The sequence below is a fragment of the Lytechinus pictus genome, chromosome 14 (assembly GCF_037042905.1).
Source record: "Lytechinus pictus isolate F3 Inbred chromosome 14, Lp3.0, whole genome shotgun sequence".
Lineage (NCBI taxonomy): Eukaryota > Metazoa > Echinodermata > Echinoidea > Temnopleuroida > Toxopneustidae > Lytechinus > Lytechinus pictus.
Genome location: NC_087258.1, coordinates 5,991,199 through 6,003,412, shown reverse-complemented (window position 1 = coordinate 6,003,412; position 12,214 = coordinate 5,991,199). Strand labels below are relative to the sequence as shown.

At 35.6% G+C, this 12,214-nt stretch overlaps 1 protein-coding gene across 1 annotated transcript in view; it reads right to left on the bottom strand.

Annotated features, from left to right (window-relative positions):
* LOC135156714 (uncharacterized) overlaps positions 1-5,996 on the bottom strand; it is a 28,750-nt gene extending 22,754 nt beyond the window's left edge. Inside the window, exons 1-2 of the mRNA XM_064109727.1 lie at positions 5,537-5,996; positions 2,337-2,525 (exon numbers count right to left, since the gene is read on the bottom strand). Coding sequence (XP_063965797.1) covers positions 2,337-2,525; positions 5,537-5,621 — 274 coding nt within the window. The 5' untranslated portion in view covers positions 5,622-5,996. The remainder of the gene's footprint in view (positions 1-2,336; positions 2,526-5,536) is intronic.
* Positions 5,997-12,214: the final 6,218 nt, after the last annotated feature.

The following is a 12,214-nucleotide window of genomic DNA, read 5'->3' as shown; positions in this document are numbered from 1 at the left end:
TGAAATATTTCAATGGCTGCTTAGATGTGTTCCTTTAAGGAAATATAGAAATTACGACTATACACGTATTCTAAAACTCCCATGGGTTTCAAAATTGATATTAAGGTCTTTCAATCGGAAAATAATCTGTATGCTTCGTATATATCAAATCCAAATGATATTTCACGGAAAAAAATACACGTCTTATAAAATTACCTTAACAACTACTCTACGAATAGCAAAAAAGCGGTTTCATTTAGAAAACTTACAATCATATTAAAACGACCTTAAAAATACATGGAAAACAATAAATGGGGCTCTAAACAAAATTAACAAATCTAGTGTTGTTAATAAATTATGTGTAGATGGAAATATGGTTGAAGATACTCATTCTATAGCAATTGAATTTAATACATATTTGTCTCAAATTGGACCAAAGTTAGCTGGAAATTTTATGCCTGTAGATATTTCGTTTGAGGACATTTTGGATAAACAAAATGATACTTCAATATTTCTTACTCCATTTCATAGACAAAAATGACTTGAGATTGTATTTAATTTGGTTATGATGGCATTACAAATAGAGTTGTGAAAAACATTATACATTCTCTTGCTGATCCTCTGCTTCATATATTTTATTTATCATTACAGCTTGGCCAGGTTCCAAAGAAGATTGTGCACTAATTCTACCATATCTTAATTATGGAATTCTGTCATGGGGAAATGCCTCTCAGACGAGATTCAACAGTCTTGCTACTTCAGAAAAAAAAGTACTGAGAATAATATGCAATATGTCCTTTAGAGCTCATATGGATGAATTGTTTCGTCAGAAACGTATCATTAAAGTCAGTGACCTGTACCGCTTACAGTTATTCCAATTCATGTATCAGCTAGATAGAAATAGTGTGCCTAATGTCCTACAAAAGAAATTTATGAGAAACAATACTCTGCATTCATATAATACGAGACAGTCAAATGACTATCACTTATCTAAAAGTAGAACACTATTTTCTATAAAAACCGTATTTTTTCACAGGACCAAAATGCTGGAATTCTCTGGACAGAGTAATACAAGAGGCAGCTAATCTGAACCGATTTAAATTACTCATAACAAAATTCTTCTGAATTCTTATTGATTCAATCATATATTTGTGAACTTCATACTTATCCACGGTAGCGTTGATTATCTTAAAGTCAATATATAATTTTGTATATAGTGTATATACATTTGTGTTACAGTGTTTATATCTACATAAATTTATAGAAATTTGCTGATTACTTTTACTCTACTTATATCATATAACCCTTGTATAACATTTTGATAGGGGGTCTACATCTTACAAGATTTGCTTTTCAGTAGGCCCCTCCACTGTTTTCATATCATTGGTACGTTTCAACCCTGCATGTGTTATGCAGTTGATGCATCTTTTCATTGTAAAAATTATTTACTATGAAATGTACTTTGAGAATTTGTGTAATATGAATATATCAATAAATAAATGAATAAATAAATATATAAAATATTGCTTGGAGGCGTAGATATAGGACCCATGTTCGTAAACTACAAGTTCTTCAAAGGAAAGTTATTTGATACGTAACAAATTCAAATTATCTGGCTCCGATTTCTCCAGTTGAATATGTTACCATAAAAATGAATGGTCTCAATGATTATGTTATTTTCATGTATAAATATCAATCCCTGCATTGTTCTTTTTTTACAAGAAACTTTTGTGGTAATTCTAAGACTCATAATTCTAACACACGTCAGAAACATCTTATTCACCAACCCTTTACTAGAATAAATGCTACGTTGAAATCCTTCAGAACAATTTGCGTTGATGAATGAATATGTGTCCTGCTGATATAAGAAGTAGCAGTACCCTGTCTCGGTTTAAGTGATTATGTCATAGATACCTATTTGATAAATTTAAGACCATTTGTTAATTTGCACCTGGGGGTGACATGTTTGGAGTGTGAATGTGTGCGTGTGTTTGTCAGGGTGAGTGTGAGCGTGCTTGCGTGTGGGTAATGTTTCTGTTATGATCTTTCTATAAATACCTTGTAAATAGTTTTTTTCTCACTTTTACTCATGTTCAAGTAAAATATCATATATAGGGGCCCCTGATTACAAGCTGTGCTTATCTTTGGGGTCCCTGTCATTTTCAGTTTTTTTTATTATGTAACCATTTGTTTGTACTTTGCACTCTTTTGTTTTTACTGGTTTAAATACATTCAATTCAGTTCAATTCAATATAAAAAGATAAAGAAGAAAAAACTATATAATTCAGTTCAATTCAATAAAAAAAATAAAGAAGAAAAAACTACAAAAATTATATTGTTCTATAAATGAAGCTTACCAAAGCATAGACCCGTCGAAGGGTCTGGGTCCCAGCCAGTTCTGGAAGAGCAATATACGTTGTCAGGGAGACCATATGGCGTGTGTCCTTCCTCGCAGCCGAGCTCAACTCGGTCGAAATCCGCATATACATCTTTGTCGGGTTCTACTGCGATTGCGTAGGGGTTGGTGAAAACTGGTCTGTAGCAAACTAATAGAGATGTTGGATGGAAACAGCATTTTACTATAGACAAGTAAAAGAAGCGTACATATTTGATATTTTATACGTTCGAGTTTAAGCAACGTTCAGATGAAGGCAGGGGCGTGAGAGTTCAGATTTTTATCTGATTTCAGATTTTTTTTCCCAGCTTAATTTCAGCTTATTTTTGGCCTTCCTCTGTACAAAAAGTATGGGAGCTCTTTCTATTTCAGACTTTTTCAACACTCTTCAGCTTTTTTTAGATCTTTTTATTTGTGACCACTCACACCCCTGGATGAAGGTCAAGTCTTTGTATGTAGGTTTATAAGAAGCCATAATGCTCTGCAATACCAAAGTAGAAACATGAATGAATGATTTACACCATTATTCACCAACTGAAGTGAATCGTGCTTTTTACTACAATATGAACGTTCAAAAAGTACTTTGGTATAAAATACTTATATTCGATCGAAATTTGAGATAAGCATCATTACAAGGTGACTTTTTAATTAATTAAAACACCTCCCATTCAAGCTGTGATCAAATATGAATAAACTATTAAGTAGGCCCTATGGCTTGTAAATCTCGAAAAAAAAGTACGGAGCCTTTAAAGTGCCAGGCGACATGGCGTTATGCTTTGTCTTAACATGTCGACTGAACAGCCTAAGTATTTCGACATCGCGAGATACGTTATCTTGGCAAGTCGACATGGCGAACTTGCATGTTGACATGCCCAGATATATCTTGCCAATTCGACTTATAAAACGTTTTATAACCCTCTATATGAATATTCATGAGTATTCTAGATAAACGATTGGTCAATTCGTGATCATGTGTCAAAGTATAATTTCAATAGGAAAACACATCGTTGCAAATAGCGACAGTAGTTTTCTTTCAGCTCCGTATATTTTTTGATATACTTTCATGGGAAGAACTGCGTATGCTTCCTGACTTGACCGGCTCCAGATATTTAACGTTTATTTATTTGCAAAAATATATAAAATGAAATACAAGCTCTCGCTCAAATTAGCTACCGACAATATAAAAGACAGTTTGGAATTTGGTCTAGATTATCATGCAGAAAGTATAATTCCACGACGGCAATTCATACAGGATTGATAAGTTGTGAATAATGTGGAGCGTTGTGGCCCAGTGGATTAGTCTTCTGACTTTGAAAGGGTCGTGGGTTCGAATCCCAGCCATGGCGTAATTTCCTTCAGCAAGAAATTCATCCACATTGTGCTGCACTCAACCCAGGTGAGGTGAATGGATACCCGGCAGTGTAATGTATCTCGCCATTTTGACATAATCAGGCTATTAAGTCGACATGGCAATATATGGTATCTCGCCATCTCGTCAAGTTGATGGCATTTTAAAGGATCCGTATAAAGGACATGATACTTTCATTTAATTTCATTTTATTCCTACACGTCTTCGTCTATACAATAGAGAAAATTTCAGATTTTGTTTGATAAGTAGATAAACATATCAATGTTTCATTATATTGTATTGTGTTTGCTCACATCATGTTATATTTGAATACCTTTTTTCACGTTATGTTTTTATTTCAATTAATTGGAAGTATATGCAAATTGTATTATGCGATAAAATTCAAATTCGATCAATCAGTATTGTAGTGCCTTTATCTTATGGCTTGGCATTGAGGCGCATCTTGACTATGTACTGGCCTTGGATGTTTGTGCTTTGGCCTTCAGAATTGAAAGCCTTAAAAATCCAGCACATTTCCAGCGCATATTCATATTCTTCTTGGCATTATTTCTGATATTTAGCTTATTTTGGATGGTTAATGGTATTGGCTTAAGTGCTAAGCTTCACAGGCGAAAACGAAAAAGCTGCCATTCACTTACATACTCCTTTTCATACTATTTTGTTTGTTCCAATAGCTAAGTTTAACTATTAACATTAGCACACAGAAATGACAAAGATTGTACTCTTCTTTGACTTAAGAATATACATCACAATGAATGTTAAATTCTGTGATTTGTGCATCAGTTGCGCAGTGCTTCTAATTTCTTGTATAATGAAAAATTAAAATGAAAATTAATATGTTATTGTTCGAAATCAAATCTGAAAATAGAAATACTCTGAAAATTCTATTTGCCTAAATGATCGTGGGCCCGGCAGCCACTTTGCAGCGCCAGATCGACATAGCTCTTCGCTTAAATTGTTGGACGCCAAACAGGGTTGCAGCAACTCCCATCTTTAACGTCTTTTGGTCTGACGCGGCAAGGGTTTGAACTCCCGACCTCCCGGTTTTTAGACGCACGCTCTACCAACTGAGCCATACACCGTTTAAAAATAATGTTTTGGCTTTGAAGTTTTTCCGCTTTTTCCTTGTCGTGGGTTCCAATGCCTTGGCCTCGAGGTTTAATGATGGGGAGATAGAGAGGGAAAGACTCTCGTATTGCAGATCACTGAGATGTGATTATAACTATTTTGTGAAAAATAATCGAAACTTTAAAATATACTACCTTTCTTATTTTATATCCGACTTTGATGAAATTTTCGGTGTTGTGCTTGCTGTATTTTTCTGATTTTATTCAAGTCACCTTTTTTTGTTGGGTTGGACTTAATCTTTAAGTTACATAATTACATACCATCATTGTTCCTATTGTTTCTATGGTCCTGCATGATTAAAGCCCAAGTCAATCGATTGAGATAACCCTAAAATGGACCGATTATCACTATGCCCATTTCCTTCAGTTTCACGAAAGCCATTTTTCGACCCCCTGTACAAGAGGTCAGTGTCCAGTAATGCATGAAAAAAACCCCAAAACATTTCGGTGTCATCTGGTAGATAAGACTTTAGAACATCGAAAAATATATGGCGAATCTCCTCGATATTTTGAAAAGTAGTTGTTTTTTCCAAACATAAAGGATTTTATTGATACACCGAAATCATTCCGCCTTTTTATTCTTTTCTTTCTTTAACCCTCCTAAATTGTATCATTAGTAGATTGTTGGTTGTGGGGGATATAACATGTAACAATCTCACAACTTACCACCGTTTACATTATGCGTGATACATCCAATAGCAAATAATATGAATAACAATGTGAAAGTAAACTGTTCTCTCATTAATCCCATTGTCAGAATAAGCGTCGATCGATTACACTAGGATCTTGCCAGGTATATCCTTAATTCCACAGATTTGGAGGTTATCCTGGTAATTCCGCGAATCACTCTGAAAATGATATGCGTTTCGTTGAATAGTCTAGTCTTTCAAAGCTTCATGTTCAGGAGAGAGTTCAATTATAATATATCATTGATTTAACAATGTATTCCCTAGCTAATCTGACAATGATGTTCTTGAATGAGAGAATACCGAATACGAAAAAAGAAGCATCTTTTTAATCCAGATGACAATATGCCTGCCTGATACCAAGCACCAGTCCATTTAGCATTCGGAAGTTGCCGTTAACTTTTCTTTGTCGTCAGTGATTATGACTACATTTTTAATTTGATAACAATGTTCTGATGATAATCTATACCCACATTATCAGTTAATTATTAAGTCACAAAAGATAACGATTGTAGAGTAAAGGTGAGGGTTGCAATATATCGGTGTGGGGGGCAATTGCTTCTTTCACATTCTGGCAAGATGTTAGCATATTGGGGATGAAAATCATTGTCGTAATTATGAACATTATCTTTGTCATTAGCAATTACTAGCCATCATCATCATCATCTGCTATAATCTTCAAAGGGCTCTGCAGCCTATCTCGGAGATGAAAGTAGAATCCTTTCTTATGCGCTAAACCATCGCCTATGGTGTATACCATGTATACCATTTACCTAAAGAAAGGATCACCAGTCGTTCTTAGAGTCGCTCTTAACTTACGAACAGCTTTATGAAACGGCCCCCAGGTCTGCCTATTTTTCATATCGATGTACTTAACTGAAGATTATTACGAGTTATTTGTATTGTGGGTCGTGCATGTTTGTTCTGAAGACGTTGAAGTATACCTAGATCTATACTGATACCCCAAGCAAGCACCCACCATAGTCAAGCCTAGAGAGCACACGTGCCCTAACAACATTATATCCCATAAACTTCTGATGCGGTTGAGATTGTATATTTGCCAGTTTAGAGTACGACACAAGTATGTTACATGTTCAGTCATTTTCATTACAGGCTGTATCTCCACGCTTGCTAGCATAAAAAATGTTGAACATCTGAATGTCTTCGGCATAAACACAATACAGAATTGAGTGCCGACTGATGATGTTCCCAATATAACCGATGTATAGTACGTAAACAACTGAGGCCCGATAATTGACCCTTGCGGTATACCATATTATGGGTTCTCACTTGAAAGTGAACCTCTACTATCATTTGGTCTACCATCAGTTCGTCCACTCACCACATGGTCTACTTTCATTTAGTCTAATGCCATTCCGTTTAATAACCAATCGGCCCAATAGCCATTTAGTCCATATACCATTTGGTCTTATCAGACTAAAGTGTTAATTGTGCAAAATGAATTAAAAGAAAGTGGGTATTAGACCTACTGGTTATTAGACGAAATGGTAATAGACGAACTGGCAATTAGACGAAGTGATGATTGGACTAAATGGTTGTTAGACAAAATGTTAATGGACGGAATGGCATTAGACTAAATGAAGGTAGACCATGTGGTGAGTGGACGAATTAGCAATTTACCATCTATTTATCTATCCAGAATTTAAAGGTAACATGACATGTTTTTTTTTAAACCTAACTTGTTTTCACGTCTTATCACTCGTCCCCTCGACTTATATCAAAAGTCGTATCATCGCAGGGGCTCCGTACATTGACATAGTTTTTTTCAGTGTATGCAACTTGTGCTCATGAGCAGTGCATGTTAGAGTAAGCAGGGCCTGGCTGTGTGTGTGTGGGTGTGTGTGGAGCGTATGGAGTGTTGTTTAAAAAGTTTGTTGGTAGGAGGGCGTGTTATAGAGACGGTGTGTGTATGCTTGTGTGAGTGAGGGTGCGTTTGGGTGTGAGGAAGGGTGTGTGCGTTTATGAGATTGTGAACGGATTGTTTTTATTTCCTTCCATATTTACTCTCTAGTTTATCATTGTAAATACATGTATGTATTTGTTCATCAATAACATTCTTGTAACAATATTCCATATTACTTACTTCGTTTTGTTTCGTTCCTTTTAGGCACCCCCTTTCACATGCTCTGCTATTATGGGGTCCCAAAACTAGGTCATAACTATGTTAAATTTCTTTTTGACAAACTTTGTAAGGCATTTCCTGTTTGAAAAATTGAACAAACTTGAACTTGAGCAATGACGAATAAAATGGGAGGGTGTGAATGAATCCCAACAATGCAATGACCAAGAAAAAAAAAGAAAAAGGGGGAAAAAAGGAAAGTAACTGATAGGAAAAATAAAAGGAGCTTATCATTCCATTTTTTGACTAATCACATAGCGCGATTGTGAATACAATAGGGGAGCATGGACCCATTAATTTACATGACAAAGAAGAAAAAAAGGAGAAAAAAAGGTAAATGGGCGAAATGTGAAATCATTTTCTGTATATAATGTCAAAATCTATGTCGATCCATGGCTCTGGGAAGCAAGGGTTCTGACATGTGCTATACACCATAAGCAGCACCCCTTGAAATCAGGTTGGTGTGCTAATTCTTTTGTGTGTTTTTTTGCTTGTCAATCTTTTTATTATTTTTTTTACCAACCAGCACCACCTGTTAAAAAATCATTCCCAGGGCACCGTCACGATCGCATATTCTTAGAAATCTATCAGGTAGCGTACTCGAGAGATATCTTGGCATATTAAATCAAGCATGGGTTTATGTCATTCCCAATTCTGTGTTGAAAAAGTCTACTGAATGCGTTTTTATGCTTTTGACTATTCACTTTCATACTTTCATAGCCAAAACATTTATTTTTCATTTAGTGACAACTCACTTAGTAAAAGAGCGAAGTTGGCTTAGTTGGTAATAAGGCGTTTGCCTGTCGAACCAAAGGTTGTGGGTCCGAGTCCACCCCTGGCGGATGACTAAAGTGATCCACCTGCACTCCCCCAATAAGTGGGAGGAGAGACCTGCTGGTCATGGGGATTCAGTTCGCTTTTCGTCTTCCAGTCACAGGTTACGCCAAACAAATACATAATAATGAAATAATCATAATAAAATTAATATGTACATATTTTTAATATGGTATAACAGAAGAGAAGCGTGCTTTTATTAAGGGTCTAGATCATATGAATCCATTCCTCAAAATAGTAAATATTTCAATTTTCAACTCACACTTGTCTGTATGAAAAAGCAAAAGCAAGTTTTACCTTTGCAATTTGCAAACATGGCAATGTATACTTCAGATTTGGTAAAATTTGCTTTTTACATTATTTTTCGTTTTTGAAATCTTTCTTTTCCTCACTCTTTTTCTTCATTATGTTATCTGCGTTTGTATCATTTGTTTATTTATGTAATTTTTATTTTTCGGACGGGGAGGATAGGTTGTATTTGGATATTTTTTGTCTAAAATACTAATCAAGACAAAACTGAAAAAAAAATCATGCCAATATTCAATTACACCCTTCCAGTATGCACATGAATAGTATGATGATCACAAGTCAGTATTCTCTGCAATGCCATTTTTTCATACATATAATGGAATAATTTTTTTCTTCCTTGTCTGCTCTCATTATGTAACGTCTCATTTCAAGCATTTTAGATCAACGAAATCTTCAGAAGTGAAATCAAAAGGGACCACTGGCGTAAATCCGTGTTGATGGGTGGGGGGATGACTGAAATATTATGGCATTTTTTTGGCAATCATGTTTTTAGATATGCAAGGAATTGTCATTGATATGTCCATAGTGGCGTACCGTGGGTCACGGTATTGGGGGGGGGGGGGCACCAGCAAAATTTTGAATCACTGAGTGAGTGCTCTAGTGAGCGCGCGAAGAGCGCTCAGTTGCCAGTTATACTGACCTAATAGAGACATTTTAAGGACAATGTCATTAAACGGATATGTATCTCACTGATCAAATAATGCGAGTGCGAAGCGCGAGCTGAATTTTTTTAATATTCACACCTAAAAAGTGACATTATTTATAATCAAATTTGTGTAATCATGATAGGTACCTGTCTCGCTAAACAATGTGAGCGCGAAGCGCGAGCTGAACATTTTTAATATTCAGATCAGAGGAGGGGACATTTTAAGGACTGATTTGAGGAATTCATGAAGAGCAGACATATCTCACCAATCCACTAATGCGAACGTAATCACGGACAGGAAATTTTTCATATATACGAAGACCTTAACATGGGGCAATCACTTTTTGAGTCATGAAAAAGAAGCATATGTCACTACATAAAATAATGATAACTCAAGTGCTAGGAAATATATTTGGTTTGTATTGAATTGAAAACGGGATGTTTTAGTACAACATGATTATATATCTCGTTAAGTAGACAATGCGAGCACCAGGAACAATGAAGACGTAGGCCCTGGGCAAATTATGTTTCATAAAGATATGATAAAAATGTTTCTTATGTAATGTAACATAACATAATTATAATATAACATTATAATGAATAATATTTTCTTCTTTCCCACTACGTTTCTCTTCCTTTCTCCCTCTTTTCTCCTTTTGCCCCTTTCCCCGTTTTTTTTTTGGTCAGCCAATGGGGGGGGGGGGGGGATGTGCCCCCCATGCCCCCCGTAATTACGCCACTGTATGTCCATATGGCAAATACCCCTCCAATATTATTTTTTTTTTTACCCCACGATGGTTTAATGGTTTTATTAGAGATTACATTCACATTTTTTTGACATTCCATCTTATTCCCTTCCCAAAGACCCCAACATTGATGAATGAGAGAAACGGGGGTTTCTCTTTAATGTTATAATAAGGACATAAGTATTTCGTTTGGAAATGGTGAACTGGCTCTTTATTTGCATTTTATGATTCAATAATATTGTTTCATTTGTTAAGCGGTATTTTAGGAAGAATTTTCACCAATAAAACAATTATCTCTTGTGATTTTTTTTTTCATTTATTTCGTAAAAAGTGGGGGGGGGGGGGGTGTTTGTACAGGCCATCCCGCCCCCCCCCGGGATTTACGCCAGTGAAAGGGACACATTCATATTATTATGCGGTGCAATCATTCTCTCTGGATATGAATTAAATACTGCTGCCACCTGCCGGCTGCAACAAGCCAATATTATCAGCATGCTATCTGACAACTTTTATCATGTTTATCCAGTTTAATGCCAAAAAGAGGCGGAATGAAGCAATATTTTCAGGGGCCTTAGATTTGGGTACAGTTCACTATTAAAAATATATATATATACATTTAAGCAAGCTAGCCTGAATTAATTTGTGGTTGATTTGTTGTCTAAAAAGTAAAATCGGCAAGATAGTAATAGATACTCCGTTAGGGATATGAGCAGTGTGTGCGTTTTTTTTTGGGGGGGGGGGGTGAGTGTGGGTTCGCGAAGTTTGTTTACATACCTCTGCTGTTAGATCCCAATGAGTTCTAAGTTTTTAAAAACTATTTGCTCTTATTATAATTATTCTTCTTTTAATCATGCTTATGATGCATTCATTGGCCATGATGTGTTGGAAAAATATATATAATTACTTTGTGTTGTATAGTGTATAATCTTCTGTATTTACATTGTGTATAGACTATCACTACTTTTATCAAAATGCTTTATGGTGGTGATTTTTTTTACCTGATTGCTAAGAAAGCATGAATGCTCGCAAGCAAGCAACCCGAGGACCGACGCACAGTGGGCCAGAATGAACCCAAAGTGCGCCAAAACCCATTATTCACACATTTGTACGATTAAATTTGGGAGATAGGGGTAATTTCACCCGTAGAATTCAATAAAAGTATTTTCAAATATTGATGACGTCGTTAAAATACTGTTTTCTGATTGGCTGTTAACATTTGAGAAGAAATTACATGTTCCTAATTCTACAATAAGTTTCAAATTTTCAGAAACTACTTTTAGAGAAATTTCAGCAATAATTAAGCATATTAGCAAACAGCAAACACACAAACAAACAAAAAAAGTCTGTGCTCGGGGTACAAATAATTCAATTGGTGACTTGAGTATCGCTTAAAGAGGGCGCCCTACCATGAATCTGGAATTGTAAAATTCAAAGTGAAATTGTAAAAAAAAAAATGAAAAGGAGTATTTTTATTCCCTGGGTACAATGATTAACCAAACCTACATGAATTAAAATGGATTGATACCAGAAGTGGACAGTGAAATCTTTAAAATAATGATTCCAGTGATAAATAATAGAGGCCGGGTCCTCTGCAGGTTAATCAGTACAAGGTCCTACAAGGCCTATATACCTATTTCACCAAGAACGGCGTATACAAAGTTATTCCGAATCAGAGTCTCTCTCTACTATCTCACCAACTATTATGTCTTTGGTGAGAGGATCTGTTAGCATACTTTGAACATCAGGGGGAAGAGGCTGTGATTGTTGTACTCTTAAAAACTTACTACTAATCACAATGTCACCTGTTACCATTAGTCTGTGGAATACATATAAAGTCAATGAGAGTCATAAACCAAACAATCCTTGAAATGATAATAATACACTTCCTTCTTGATCGATACTAACAATTATAGGTATTGATTAAACATCGCATGCATTAGAGTGACTTGCGAAGGGGAGTGGCTCATGATTGCACATCTTTTT